Source organism: Myotis nattereri (assembly GCF_964212035.1).
Source record: "Myotis nattereri genome assembly, chromosome: 4".
Lineage (NCBI taxonomy): Eukaryota > Metazoa > Chordata > Mammalia > Chiroptera > Vespertilionidae > Myotis > Myotis nattereri.
In genome coordinates, this window is record NC_138079.1 from 47,989,917 (window position 1) to 48,006,215 (window position 16,299).

At 41.1% G+C, this 16,299-nt stretch overlaps 1 protein-coding gene across 1 annotated transcript in view; it reads left to right on the forward strand.

Moving 5' to 3' along the window:
• Positions 1-13,555: 13,555 nt before the first annotated feature.
• Positions 13,556-16,299, forward strand: part of RASA1 (RAS p21 protein activator 1) — a gene marked incomplete at its 5' end in the record, with an annotated part of 144,733 nt that continues 141,989 nt past the window's right edge. Inside the window, one exon of the mRNA XM_081089009.1 lies at positions 13,556-14,076. Coding sequence (XP_080945135.1) covers positions 13,556-14,076 — 521 coding nt within the window. The remainder of the gene's footprint in view (positions 14,077-16,299) is intronic.

Consider the following 16,299-nt stretch of genomic DNA (forward strand, 5'->3'; position numbering starts at 1 on the left):
CAGCACAAAACTATAGTGAAGAGAAAGACCCTTTGTTCACAAAAGAAATAATAAATAGCTACAAACTATGACATAATGTCCTAAAGTTGGGGTGTGATATTGACTCATAACAACTAGTCAGACACACTAATGGAGTATTGTAATACAACTTCAGTCGAATGGAAAGACATTGCATTTTCAAGAACTTTTGATAGATGTCTTCAGATGCATTTTGCTTGGGGTTTTTTTTGTTTGTTTGTTTTATTAATCCTCACCTGAAGATATTTTCCCACTGATTTTTAGAGAGAGTGGTTAAGAGAGGGAAAAAACAGAGAGAAACATTGATGTGAGAGAAACACATTGATTGGTTGCTTCCTGCACGAGCCCCAACCAGGACCTGGCTGGGGAGAAGTCTGCAATCAGGGTACATGCCTTTGATTGGAATTAAAACTGGGACCCTTTGGTCCACAAGCCAATGCTCTATCCACTGAACCAAACTGGCTAGGACTTCAGGAGCATTTTGTACTGTCCTCCTCTCAGGCTTTTCCTTCCTCTTGGTTGGGCAAGAGTTATTTCTAAATGCTTGGAAAATTATAACTTTTTATTCCCAATTGTTGGTTGATGAGATGAGGTTCTGCTCATCTCTTGCTAAAACCTCCTTTCCTATTGTTCGAAAGATCTTTTTACAAAGTAAAATATATATTACAATATCACTCTTCTTTTCGCTATGGAACTTTTCAAACCTACCTAAAAGCAGAAGGATTGGGATGATAAACCTCAAAGTATCATCATCATCTAGCTTTAACAAGTATTCATGTTTTGCCAGTTTTATAATAATTTTTTTCTCAAATTTGTTAATAGGTATAGATATTATTTTAAAGGGGATCTTTCTTTAAACCTGTGTTCCTCAATCAGATCATAACTGTAAATGGTTGTATTCTATTTCTCTATGTAAAGAGAATCATGAGCCATTCAGAGGAAAGGGGATACATGAAGCATATTTCCTCTACAGAAAGCAGGAAGTAATTCCTTACTTTGTTAAAAACACAACATACAAAAGACCTCTATTTAACTTTCAAAAAGTGTGGTGTCAGAAATCTCTTTGACATACAAAAAAATTTCCAAAATTTTGGATAAATCATCTTATTTCACATTTATTTATGCAACTTTCTCTTTTTCCTCCTTGGTATTTTCATTCAACAGTTGACGTTTGTGTGTAGTGGAGGAAAGAAGAAGCATTGCAAGCAGGTTCCTTGATCTCCCATTATCCAAACTTGTAAATATAATAGAAGCTTTCCCTGAATGCCAAAGATAATTAAAATATGAAAGTTCTAATGTTACTTCCTCCTTTTAATAATAACTCACTATGAAAGTCAAAGATTTTTTAAACGTAGGATATGTGTGTAATGCAGCTGTGGGGTCCCTCTTTGGCGGTCGAACGACCCTTGCACAGGGGTCGCCTAAGACCATCCTGCATATCAGATATTTACATTACGATTCATAACAGTAGCAACATTACAGTTATGAAGTAGCAACGAAAATAATTTTATGGTTGGGTCACAACATGAGGAACTGTATTTAAAGGACCAGAAGGTTGAGAACCACTGGTGTAATGGGAGAAAAGGCAAAGTAAAGACAATAAGTGCATGAATGGAGAAAATTATATTTAGAGAGAAAAAGGAGGTAGATGATCACTTCACTCTTTATACTAAAAGAAATTCCAGATGAATTGAAGATTTAAATAGCTTAAAACTGAAACCATAAAAGCACCAGAAGATAACTTGAGAGAATTTCTCAAAATAATCTTATAATGGAGACGGTCTTTTTAACTATGACACAAACCCAGGAGCCATAAAGGAACCTAGCTGGATGACATGTCCATGTTTAGTTGCAATTAAGTGCCAAAGGGGAACAGAATTGTCAAAGACTGGCTTGAAGCAGTTAGAATTCATTGCTCAAGCTGGACACATTGTCATCCTGAACAACATCAAGATTCAGTCAGCAAGAAAGAGTTAGGATGAGGTTTATGAATAAACAACTAACAAGATCTGCCATTAAATCACTGTGTCCTTTCCTTGCAGAATCCTTAAATCTTGTCATAGATTTGTCTAATTTTATCTTCTGCTAAAATTTTATTTTAATTACAGAAGTAACAATAAATGCTAATTTATCAAACAGTTAATCAATAATATAAATTATAAAATATTTACTATGACAGAATATAAGACTGATATAAAACTTTTAGAAATAACTTTATTATTGTTATGAGAAGCACATGACATAGCCTTAATTAAAAACATTTATCTAGTCTATATAAAAGAAAACATTATTTTCTCCATTTACAAAACAAGAAAATTTCAAATCAATTTAAAAATAAAAATAATTACTATAAGGAACAGCAAATTATTTTAGATGAAAATGAATCATATTTTTATTCAGAACTTTTCTTCACATCAGATGAACAATATAATATGAAGGCTTTATAGTTCCAAAATATAGGAAAGATTAAGTATTACCACATCCTCTTCCAATAACTACTGAACTAGGTAAATTTATTCATGTGATGTTATGATGATTAGTTTAATAGAATATTTTTAAAAGCTAAACTTACTTATATCATCTAAGAACAAAGATTATATAAACAGCATATTGTCCATGACCTCAGTCAAAATGTTCCAGGAAATAGTCATCAATATATAATGCATTTAAGAAACTTCAGGCCAAAATCATATCACGGTTTGGCTAATGCCAAGTCTTAAAAGACTCACTATTTTCCCTTAGGAAAGCACAATTTTAAACAAGTCAGGCTATATGCATAAGCCATAAATTTTTAAATGCCTAGAAAAATAATCTGGCACTGTATTTTTCAACCTACTCTATTTTCTTTGATTTTTCAATAAAAAAATCTTTGACATGCTTTTCTAGTTCATTCAAGCATCCCCCAGAATATAGAAATATAATGACTATCTTTTTTTATTAGCTAAGACATCAACTTTTGGATTTGCTAATAAACAAAGCAATTAGAGAAATGGTAAAACTAAATCAGTTCTAATAATTCAGTCCAAAAGACCAAGGATTACCCACCCCAAACAAAAACCTAATTATTTATCCTATCTATCATGAATGTTTGAATTCTGTAGATTAATCCATGCATTTTGTCCTAACTATGACTATGTAGACAGTTACCTAAATAATTAAGATTTTAAAGCCTTTTCATTCTTCAATAATCTTCATAATCTTATGGAAGATATTTTTGGTTATTTCCAAATGGTAGCAAAAGCTTATTTATAATTCAGATTTTAGTCCATATAAACTTGTATCATTTTCTAACCATTAGCATAATACCAAATCACCATTATGTTTTACTATATTTGACTATTTGTTATAGCCTGATTGCCTTTATTAATTAGTCAGCTTTGCTTCAGTAACAAATGATCCTAGAAATGTTAGTTAAAATAATAATGGCTCATTCCTTGCTTACATTACATGTTGGATGACAAATTTGCCTGTGGTTTTGCTGCATGGATCTTCTTATTCAAGAACAAGACTCTGCACAGAACTTTCTATTCTTACGGCAGTAGGAAAGAGCAACATTGTTGGCAGAAATATTCAATGGTATATGTCACTTCTGTTTACATATCATTGGCCAAAGCAAATCACATGGCCAAACCTGACAATGGCCAAACCTGCCATTGGTAGGACAGCACTGCAAATACATGGCCAGGGGTGGGGACATATAATTCTCTTACAAATAAACAGGGAGCAAATCCTGAGGAATATAATCTACCAGTTCTGTCCTCTGAGGTTTAATATATTGGAGTCATTAAAAACAAACAAGAAAGTAAGCACATAAGCCTCTGTCATCTTTGATTCTCACATGTAATCAGTTACAAACTCCCTTAACAAAAGATGGAAGGGAGTTGGAGGATAAGTACCCCCAGTCTCCTCACTCCTCAAGCAGGATAACTCTGAGATGTGATTAACTTGGTTTCCCATAGTTCTCCCATGGAATTGAGGCCCACCCTTGCCCATAGAGATTGCCTATTTGACAACAGACACTTTATTGGCTTCCTTCCCTTCCCTATCTCCCTACTCCTCTCTGCAATGGAGTTTCTTGGGATCACCACTAATTTACAATCCAATTCATGTCTCAGGGTCTGCTTCTGGGTACACTCAACCTAAGCCAGTAGTTCTCAACCTTGGCTGCCCATTAGAATCACCTGGGAATCTTTTTAAAATCCCGATTTCTGGGCCTCATCCTCCGGAAATTGTTTCTTTGTTATGGGGTGAGGCCACAACATTAGTAACAAAGAAACAGAATTTCCGGAGGATGAGGCCCAGAAATCAGGATTTTAAAAAGATTCCCAGGTGATTCTAATGTGCAGCCAAGGTTGAGAACCACTGTTAGGGGCAGAGGAAGGATTTAAATACAGTCTACCTGTCCCAGCATCCCAGGTTTGGGGCTGATTTACTGTCTGCATTATTATACTGCGACACTCTGTGAACACTCAACAAAAACTCTGTCAAGTGACTATAAAATCTTGACAAAATATATTCATTCAGCTTAGTCTTTTCTTCCTTAATATAATCTATCTCAGTGTGAAATGCTGCATTTGTTTATGTGGCCAGTTGATTAAATATCTTTCTCACTCTAAAATGTATGCTCCATAAGAGCAAAACAAAGACCATGCATATTTGGCTCACTATTGTTTCCCTGGCACTTAGAAATTTGTAAGTGCAAGCAAACAAGTAGTGGAAGCCGTCAGTAAGCAGGAATCATGAGGTAGGGAGGTATAGAAAGAGAGGTGGTTGGTACAGTCAAAACCAAGAGAAGCAGTGGCTGTATTGAGCAAAGAAACAGAACAAAGTAGCGATAGAGTACTTCAGTCGAGGAAAAGGTGCCACCACTCAAGGAGATAATCACACAGTTCCCATTCTTCAGACATAACCACAGCATTATGCCTGTTAGCTCCCCAGAGCTCTCTGGATCCTGAACAGTTAGATATTACGGTTCCCTATGAGACTAGATATTTTGTTGTGGAACAGTTTTCCTGTTCTATGTTACTTCCCCAGGAATCCTTATTATAAACCTTTAGCACTTGAGGTAAATTGATCACACCTTTGGCACTCAAAAGCTTACAGATCTGTCAATTGACAATAATGTCGTCATACTTTTTCAGAGTTGTGAAAGAGACAATGGACCAGGAAGCACTTTGACAACTTTAAAATTTTCTACAAATTCAAGACATGGCTTTTGGACTACCTTAATACAACATGTAATCAAATTATTTCCTCAAAAACACTGTTGTAATATTCATGATAGTTTTTCTTAAGTATTTCCCATTTGGTTGTCAATAAGGTATTTCATGTCCAATACATAATCACTTTTGCTTCTATTATATCATCTAGTAAAAATATATGTTAAAAAAAAAGAAATGACAGAAAATATATTTGGAACCAAGCAATAAGTAGATACTCTTAGAATATCACTCCCTCTGGTCAACGCCGCTTCTGTGATAATAAACATTACTGGGAAATGAGTTCTCACCCCAGTCACACCTTGATAACCCTGAATGAATGTCTTTGTCATTTGAGCTAAATAGCCTTAGTAGGTCAAAGAGTAGGATACATTAAATATAAAGTGGTTCAAGTTATAGCAACATTCAATAGTACCTATATTTAACAGAAATAAGTTACTGTCAAGCCCACACCCACTTGGCATACACCTGTTCTGTGCATGCAATGGCTTCTCACTGCAAACACCAGTAACTTTCTACCTGAGGGCTTTCTCTTAGCCATGGGAGATGCTTGCACACAGTTCGGAAGTGTTGGGGAGGAGATACTTCCAGGAGCAGCCCACAACCAATGACAAATAGAGACTTTTTTGTATAAATAAAAATCATGGTTTCTGTCCCTCAGACATGACAACTCTCCATGGGTTCGGTGCTATCTCCCAGAGCTCCCCAGTGGGACTGAGCCCCAGATGCTCTTACCAATAACCTGCTCATTAACACATCCTGCATTGGTTTTCTTCCCTTCCCTTCCCTATTGTCCTACTGAAATTTCCTGGGATCACTTTCCAAAAAACAATACTCCTACTTTCAGAGTCTGCTTCTCTGGAAACTCAAACTAAGATACCTGGTCTGTAAACCAATACCAACTTTTTAGTAAATCCATGGAAAAATGAAAAAGAAGGATATAACATACAATAAAGGGTCTGCTGTCAATGCACATTTTATAAAGCTACATTTATGTAATTCAAAAGATTTTTTAAAATCTGGAATTATTTCCTTTCCTTTTTTTTCTCCTGCCCTTCCTTCCTCTCACCCTCTGTCTCCCCATTTTTTCTGTCTTTCTGCCTTGAAATGTCCTTTCCTTTTATGAAATAGTGGTAAGAAATGGTAATAACAACAAAATACTTTTCACTTAACAAAATGTTAAAGTTGACAATTCATAACAATTTAAGTCTCTGTTTTTGTTGAAGCCTTAGTAGTCTGAAAAACCCAGATATTTGAAAATTACTACTTTGCTATATGTTATATTTCATTGTTATTTTAACAATGAGAAAAAGAATGAAGAGACACTTAAAAAATAAAAAAAAAAGTTGTGTTAAGAAAATAGGCAGAGTTGAAAAGTTATTTAAAGGAACATGTGAATTTGAATTTTTATAGTCAGAAATATCTTAGAAAAGTGGCTTTAATTTAGTAAAGTTATATAAATCACAATTTCTTCTGATGTTCTTAAGACATTCACCTTCTTTTATTTATAATTTTCTCAACTCAAGGTTCCATTCAACCCTTTCATTGTATAGATATTTTAAAGACTATTAAAGAGGCTTGTGAATTAGATATGCTGATTTTAGAGGTGAAGGGGACTCTCAGGTGGACTTAAGAATGTAACCAAAATTAGAGACTTTCCAGGACTCCCAGGTAGAGAGGTCAAAGGTTAGTTGGATTCCATGACTGTGCTTCCAGGTGATGTTTAAATTGTTGCTGACACAGACAAAGAATGGGAGTGGTAATTATGAGAAAAATATGGACTGGAGTCTTACTCACCTGACTCCCTCATTTCCTTTGACCTGAAAGTATTGCACTTGCTTTTTTCTTCTACTTCAACCTTGGGTCACTATCATTTATAGGAACCACGGCACAGAAAGGAAACATAGAAATGATCCTGGTCAGAGGAAAATAGTAGGCAAAGAAAAACAGACTAGAAATAATGAAGGGAACAGATTTCTTATAAAGAATAATGAAATATCAGCAAAATAAATGACAAAACTTTTTTTAAAAATTAAAAATACATTTTTCTACACTTCTTTCAAGAAAAGGGATATTTAGGTCCAACTGCTCTACGCACCTTTAACCATATATAGGTTTAGATGTTCCAAGAGGGCTCCTGCATTGGCTTCCTTTGAAGTTTATTTTCCCACCTCAGAGATTGTGCTATTCTTTAATTTTCCCATGGTGTTTATAATTTTCAAAAATCATATTTGGTTGTTATACCACATGCTGCAATCTCTGAAGAATTATTTACTTTTTCATCAAAATAATTTCCTTTAACCTATACTGCCTCAATGTTATTTTCTCAAAACACTTCTCTAATAAGGAAATTTGTTGTCTTGAGGATTTTAAGATGAGGTGAGCAAATGCAATAGGGATACTGGGGGTTAGGAATAAAGACTTTATTTCAAATTTCAGGGTCAATGAAACCTTTTGACACTATTTGCATAAGCTTAGAAGCCTGTTTGTACAGCTAAGTATGTACTAGGGTATCAAACACAATTTGGAATTCTTTAAACACAGCTGTAAGCTCTTTATCATTTCTTGCTTAATCTTCTCCTCAGGTGTTACTCATATATTTCTTGTGAACACCTTGAGGTTACTAAGAATTACCTTTCATACACTGAAGTATCAAAATATTTCAGAATATTTGGGTTTCCAATAAAATCAGAGTAAGCCAAAATCATTTTTTTTAATTAAATGTTCAGATTCCTTTCACCCACAAGTCTTTATCCAGCATTTTTAATCATTTATTCATTAAATAGTTTAATTTAATATTTGGATTAACATTAAACCATAGTAGTAACTGTCCTTAAAGATTGTTTTACTAAAGGTAAAAGCTATTTTTCCTCTCTTTTCTTTTGTATATTGTTCTGCTTTTCAGTACCTCCCTGTTTAATATTATCTGTGAATTTAATTAACAGACTGTTTACTTCCCTTTGTTAACTGATGTTACATAACACCACACCTAACACCAATTCCTGCAGAATCCCTGTAAGGCTTTTCTCCACATAGATATTTCATAGTTGGGTTTTTTGTTTGTTTGTTTGTTTTTTGTTAATTGTTCTTTAGTTTTTGACTCATGAAACTTCAAGGAGCATATCTATGTTGGGAAATTCAGAGGAGAAAAAAGGAAAACACAGTAGAAATTGAGGGGGAAATTATCAGAAAAAAAAAAAAGAGCATGAGACTATAAATGAGAAAAGGACAGAATATCAAGGTGAGTAGAAAAAAAAGGCAATAGACAAAAGAAGGTAGAAACATTTAACCCTTTTGGAAAAAATAAAAAGTTACTGAAGAAAGACAACTGATTTGAGATTAAGAAAGTACAAAAGAAAGAGTAAAGATCTGTCTAATAAAAGGAGTAATTTAAAAATACCTCTTCAAAATATGTGGTAATCTTTTTACTTTTTATTTTATTTTTTTAATATTTTTTATTGATTTTTTAGAGAGAGGAAGGGAGAGAGATAGTCAGAAACATCGATGAGAGAGAAACATCGATCAGCTGCCTCCTGCACACCTCCCACTGGGGATGTGCCCGCAACCCAGGCACATGCCCTTGACCGGAATCGAACCCGGGACCCTTCAGTCCGCAGGCCGACGCTCTATCCACTGAGCCAAACTGGTTTCGGCTGTGGTAATCTTTTTAGATGAAAAGGGCAATACAACTGTAAGATTGAACATAAGGTAAAATTAATGTTTGATTGATTTACAAATAGACTTTTAGTATTTCTTTCCTACTAGTTGAGCTATTGATGGCCAAAGATGTGAGCTGGTCTATTCCAGAACTGGTTAAAAGGATGAAGAGCTGTTCAAAGGAAGCCAAGCACTGGGAGAGGCAGTATTTGTATAGTATTTTAGTAGTATAGTATTACCAGAGGCCTGGTACACGGATTCATGCACTGGTGGGGCCCCTTGGCCTGGCCTGCGCCCTCTCATAATCCAGGACCCCTCGGGGGATGTCAGAGAGCCAGTTTTGGCCCAATCTCCGCAGGCCAGGCTGAGGGAACCCTCCAGTGCACGAATCTGTACACTGGGACTTTAGAATACATAGAAGATCTTTGGTTAATCTTTTCCCATCCTTCCCCTCACTCTTTCCCTCTGAAATTCATCAGTCTGTTCCATGTTTCCATGCCTGTGCATTGAGCATCTGCCCCCTGGTGGTCTGTGTGTGTCATAGTTACTGGTCAAATGGTCAAAAGGTTGCTTAGGCTTTTATATGTATAGATAGTGAAGTATTGTAGACACATACACTAGAAAGCAATAAAACTCAGCATTTAATTGGTGTTGGGCTGCATTAAATATTGGCCTTTAATTGCCAAAGAATTTTCATAAAAAGGGAAGGAGGTAATTCTACAAAGTAGAGTAGTGAGTCTGATCTCAAACCTGTGTGAGCAGTTAGAGAAATCAGTGATACCCAAGAGTTGGTGATAATCTTCAGTCCAACCTCCTACATTCAAAGGCTGATGGTGGTAATTGAGGTGGGAGTTTTGGAGGATTGGGATGCTAACACACAGTGGATTTGAAACATAGGCTACATGTAAATTCATTGGCAGTGGGTGAATAGGCACTTTGATGGTCTAACTCTGAGGATCTAAGTTTAAAAATATACACAAGAAAAGGTGTTTTTAGATAGGCAACTGTAGAACTTCATTATTCTCTATAGTATGGAATTACCTTATTATGCATATTCTCATTTTCTAACGTCCTTTCCAAAATAGCACAGAACTTAGTAACCCAATACCTACATCGCTATCCCACCTACCTAGTGAATAACACTGAGTTGGTTTTCTTACTCATTTTTATTTCTTTCAGAACCATTTTTAGGTATCACATACCTCCTTCCTGATTAGCATACTACAGTACAGTGGTTTTTAAATGTGTAAACTTGAAGGCTCATTAAATCATAGATTGCTGCAGTTGCTGATTCAGAAGATCTGGGATGGCCCACCCAAATTTGCATTTCTAATAAGGTCCTAAGATAATGCTGGTCTGAGACCACTCTTGAGACTAGTCCATCTCCATTCTCCCAAGGAGTACATGGCAAAAGAGGTAAGCCCAATAAGGGGTCTTCATGATTACTGTTAATCAAGTTTGTCTCTGGCTTGGTAAATAGGCTTAAGCAGACTTCTAAAGTAAAAGAAAATGTCTTGCAGGCACCCTGCCACCTCTTTCAGTGGTCTTTTGCTTTTTCCCTGAACCTTTATTACAGCCTCTTCCCATCCTCAATATGCTCCTGTGTTGGTTTGATCATCCTTAGCAGAGAAAATATTGATCTCAAAGTTCAATATTCAATGGTATTTAATATGGGATTCTTCCTGGGAGAATTTAAAAGATAAGAACAATATATGAACCCAAAAAGGCAAGGTTACCTGCACTGTAGTTTCAAATACTAGTAAAGGGAATGATTCCTCCACCTATATGAATGCATATAATAGTTTACATATATCCTATCTAATAAAAGAGAAAAAGAATAATTAACCGTACCTCCACTACGCTTCCCATTGGCTAATCAGGGCGATGTGCAAATTAACTGCCAACAAAGATGGCGGCCGGCAGCCACGCAGCTGAAGCAAGCAGGAGGCTTGCTTGCTCCAGTGATGGAGGAAGCCAAGGTTCCCCGCCTGCTGCAGCCAGGCTCTAAGCTCCGAAATCAACATAGTTTCAATTATAGAAGCTAAACAAACCCCAGATACCTGCTTTCAGCAGGCGGTGGCCTCAGAGCTGGAGCCAGCTCTCAGCTCCAGTGACAGCAACAATGTTTCAATTATAGAAGGTAAATAAATCCCAGAATAAAAAAAAAAAAAAGAAAAAAAGGAGAGGCTGGGAGCTTCAGTTGCCAGCCAGCCTGAAAACGGCCCTCAGCCCGTCACCCAGACTGGCCAGGCACCCCAGTGGGGACCCCATCCTAAAGGGGGTGTGACCAGCTGCAAACAGCCATCAGCCCCTAACCCAGGCTGGCCAGGCACCCAAGCGAGACCCCCACCCTGATCTGGGACACCCTTCAAGGCAAACCAGCTGGCCCCCACCCGTGCACCAGGCCTCTATCCTATATAGTAAAAGGGTAATATGCAAACTGACCCTAACAGCAGAAAGACTGGGAATGACTGGTCACTATGACACACACTGACCACCAGGGGGCAGACGCTCAATGCAGGAACTGCCCTCTGGTGCTCAGTGCGCTCCCACATGGGAGAGCTCTGCTCAGCCACAAGCCAGGCTGATGGCTGCCAGTACAGTGGTGGTGGTGGGAGCCTCTCCTGCCTCCTCAGCAGCGCTAAGGATGTCCGACTGCAGCTTAGGTCTGCTCCCCACTGGCAAGTGGACATCCCCCGAGGGCTGCCGAGCTGCCAGAGGGATGTCTGATTGCCAGCTTAGGCCCAATCCCCTGGGGAGCAGGCCTAAGCCAGCAGGTGGTCATCCCCTGAGGGGTCCCAGGCTGTGAGAGGGCACAGGCTGGGCTAAGGGACTCCCCTCCCACTCCGAGTGCACAAATTTTTGTGCACCGAGCCTCTAGTCCCAGTATAAAAGACAAAACAAAACCCTTCTCTTGGGATATATTAAGGGTGAGATTTCAATTTATTGGTAACTTTTGAACCTATACATAACTGGCACTTTTAGGACCTTGACATCTGTCCTGTTGAAGGTGCTCTGTGCATCATCACACATGCATTGTGGAAAATGCTCTGCTGTCTTTCTCACCTGAGGACAAAAGAGCACTGACTGTTATCCTATATGGCACCCCTCCTCTTCACACCCCATTAAGACCTACCAGACTTGCAATGGCATGGTGTGTGTGTGTGAGAGAGAGGTAGAGAGAGAGAGAGGGAGAGGCGTGTGGGGGAGGGAGGCGCCGTGAAGAAAACGTGTATAGTTGTAGAAATCTGACTTCACAACCATTATTGCTACCAAAATTCTTAGCCTTCTCCATATGGCACCCCCAATCCGTTCTGTTTTCTTGAGTTTCAGAACCTACAACAGTGGGGCTTGACTTATGAGTGTTCCCACTAACAAGTTTGTTGAGATACCAGCTGTCTCTGGGCAGATTTTTTGCATTGCCTTGATAGAGTAATTTGAGTTAACGAGCTCCTTAACGAGCTGGGTCTCCGAACCAATTCAACTCGTAAGTCAAGGCCGCACTGTATTTTATTTTAGTTTGTAATGGTCATATAGCGATTTAGATTATGTAACAAAAATGAAAACATGAAGAGTCCCGCCTCAACCTTGGAAGCAACCTGCAGCCTCTCCTCCCAGGCTCGGCCGTTAGATTTCCACGCCGCAGGCTGGGTCAGGAAGCAGGGACCGCACCGGCTTAGCGCGCCACCCTTCCCTCTCGCACCACCCTTCCCTCTCCCACCTCCCTTCCTCTCTCCCACTCCCGCTCCCGCCGGCCTCTCCGGCTCTCCCGACGCCCGGCGGCCACCGGCTTCGGTACCCCGCCCTCCCCTCCTCCGCCCCACCGGCCCATCGCACAAAGCCCAGGGAGACCGGCGCGCGCCGCGGGCCCCACGGACGGGAAAGGCGGCCCCGCCGCCACGCGCTCTCCCCGGACCGTCCCCGCGAGCGCGCGCCCGCGCTTCCTTCGCTCCCGACTCTTCCCTTTCCTCCCGCGGGCCCGGCCCCCGCCCGCGCCTGCGCAGACGCGCGCTCCCCCCCTCCCCGCCCTTTCTCCCCCCGCCCCCCCGCCCCTCCGCCGGCGCTCCGCCCTCCTTTCTCTCGCGTCGGTTTCCCTGAGCGCTCCAGGTTGGGAGCAGTTCGGCCGATTTCCCCACTCCCCCGCCCCCCTCCTTCTGTTCTCCCCACCCCTCCCGTCCCCAGCCCGGTGGACGATGCGGCGGCTGCAGCGGCCCCAGCCCCGGCAGCGGCACCGGCGGTGGCTGCGGTGGGGGTGGCCGGAACTCGGGTGGTGAAGCGGCAGCGGCGGCGGCGGCGGCGGCGGCCGGAGGGGCGGCAGCTGCCCCGCCGCGCTCCCGGCGCTTCCCTTCCTCTCTCGTGCAGCCAGGAAGTTTCTCGCTTCTGTGCATGTGTGCGCGTGAGTGTGGGTGGATGAGGTGAAGGTTTGGGCGGCAGCGGTGCAGGCGCTGGGTTTTTTGCCCACTTCGCTTCCCGTCACCCGGGAGCCTGGGCTGTGGCCCGAGGAGGGGGCGCGGCGACGGGCTCCCTCCTTTTGTTGTTGTTTCCTCCGCCTGGGGTCCTGAAGGGGGGACGCGCCGGGGCGGGGCGGCTCGGAGCCCGGGCCTGGTGGCCCGCGGGGCTCCCGGGCGGGCCGGGCGAGGCCGAGCCGAGCGGGCTTCAACATGATGGCGGCCGAGGCCGGCGGTGAGGAGGGCGGCCCGGTGACCGCCGGGGCCGCGGGAGGCGGCGCGGCCGCGGGCGCCAGTTCCTATCCGGCGGCGTGTCGGGTGAGGATCCCCGCGGCCCTGCCGGTGGCCGCCGCCCCCTATCCCGGGCTGTCGGAGGGCAGAGCGGCCGGGACTCTGGATGGCGGAGCCGCGCTGGGATCGGGGTTCCCGGGAGCCGGGTGTGGGGCCGGGGCGCTGGGGGGAGCCGGACTGTCAGGGGGAGGCGCCGCTGCTGGCGTGGCCGGTGCCGCCGCCGCCGCCGGACCTGGCGGGGAGATGGCTCTCGCCAGAGGGACCACTGCGTTGCCTGCCGAGCCCTTCGGGGCAGGCGGCGGATTCCCCCCTCTGCCGCCGCCTCCCCAGCTGCCCGCGTTGGGGGCGGGCCTGGGAACCGTGGACGAAGGGGACTCTCTGGATGGACCCGAATACGAGGAAGAAGAGGTGGCCATCCCGCTGACCGCTCCTCCAACGAACCAGTAAGTGAAGCCCGCTGCTCGGGGGCCGGGGAGAAGTGGGAAAACATGCCCGTTCTGTCAGCTGTGATTTGTTCCGAAAAGTTTGGAGGCTTCAGGTTCCGTGCGTAGGGATTTAATTGGATCGCTTATCTTCCCTACAGGCATACTCCCTGGCGTCTTTGTATGTTTATTGCTCCTCTGGGAAGATAAGTTTTTAAGATGGGAAGCTTGGGAAAATGTGTATCAGGTGAGAACCGGATATGGTTCTGCCCCTTCCAAGCAGAGTGGCGTCCGGGGATTCAGCTGAGCTTGCAGCTACCGAGGCAGCTGTGGTTCATTGTGTCGTGTCACCGTGTGTGTGCTCCTTGTTGAAGCGAGGTGCGGGAAGCTTTGCATGGGAGTGTTTGAATGAGTATTGCCCCAGTACTGTTTGCAACATGCCTTGGTCGGAATGCGTTGTTTTTGCTGCACTGCAAATCTACACTTCAGCCTCTTGAAAGCATAGCGATGCAAAAAGGTCTTTGGATCACTCAGGAAAACGTGGGTCAGCGAGAAAGGAAAGGAGATTTATGAATTACAGGTGTGCTTACGGGCCCATACTCCAACAGTGTCTGTAACTTGTGCTTTAGAGTTCTCATTTGTTAATATCAGTGCGATTTTTTTTTAATAGTTGATACTTTGTAAGTACAGCGTTGAAATAAAGTTAAGAGCGTGCTTCCCTTCAACACTTTTTGTTGGTGGGCAATGCAATATTTCTAAATTAATGTTGACGGTACTGCAGAATACATAGAACAAGGACTTTTCTGTATAGAGTTAGTATCTCCCTCTTGTTCCCTTCATAAGTGAATTTAGGTATGAATTTATATGTAAAGGTGGGACCTCTTGATGGGAAGTGGTATAGTAGGCAAAACTTGTTTTATTAATCTCTCACATCTGTCCTAATTGACTTTTAGAATTTGACAACCTTGGTGAGTATCAGAGGAAAAAAGATTTGGTTCATGTGTTGAGACTGGAAGTATTATTATTTTGGGGGATGGGATGGTCTATTTCTTTAGAGGATTTAGAAGCAATTAAACAAATTAGGAAAAGATTTTGTAATACTAGTCCATTTTGACTTATGACTATATCTTTTGGTACTTAGGTGGAAAAGTGAAGTTAATCTTATGTCAGTCATGGTATAGGGGTATTGTATTCATTTTATATTGTTCAATAGAGTCCCTTTGTTTTTTGTCTAATTTTATCCCAACTTATATCATGTCTAGTATTGCAGACTTTCCTGAAAGGTGTTCAGAGAGTGATACAATTCTAATTTACACACTGTTACACATCTTCAAGCCTTTTTGCAAAAAAAAAAAAAAAAAATCAGTAAGTTAAATATAAAGTGCCCACTATATATACTCAGCACTGTGGTTATAATAAACAAAGTACAACTTTTTATACTGAAAGAATATAGTCTTATGCCAGTTCATAACTGAATTAAATTAGGCATATTTAGTATATTGTAGTTTTAAATATTTAAAAGGTATAATTTATTTAATAGAGCAGTTTTAGGTTGAGAGTAAAATTGAGCAGAGAATACAGAGCCTTCCCATTCAATTTTTAATAATAAACATGAATGATTGCATAGGAAAAATTGTATTTGTGAGTTCATTGTGTGAGGTTTTCATTATTATATGTATTTGAGAATTCAAATATTTATGTGACTATGTATATGAGATTTGTTCTATTTTAAAAAAGTACCTCCATTTCTAGTATGTTTTTAAATTTATCACTGAGAAGTACAAATTTCCCTCTTTTCTTTATCTTAGATATCAACCCAGAGTCACTGGAGGCAATACAGTGTAGTGGTTAAGCGTCAAAATTCTGAAGTTAGACAAGATTTGGGTTGGAATCCTGACACTACCACTTACTAGCTGTGTGATCTTGGAAAGGTCAGTTTCCCCATCTATAAAATGGGGATGATAATGGTACCTTCCTCATATGGTTGTTTTCAAGGTTTAATGGGAACCCTGAACATATTCAGTAACAGTACCTGACATATAGTAAGTGTTCAACAAATGGTCTCCCAAAATAACAATAATATAATTTTATTATCATTAAATTGACTACTAATTCTGTTGGAGTAGGGAGTCCCTTACTGATAGCTATTTTAGAGAATGTTTTGAACTCCAAAGTCCTGTCTACAACAATTAATTATATTAAAAATTTTATTTTAACTTCATAAAGCTAAGCAGGTTTATGAAG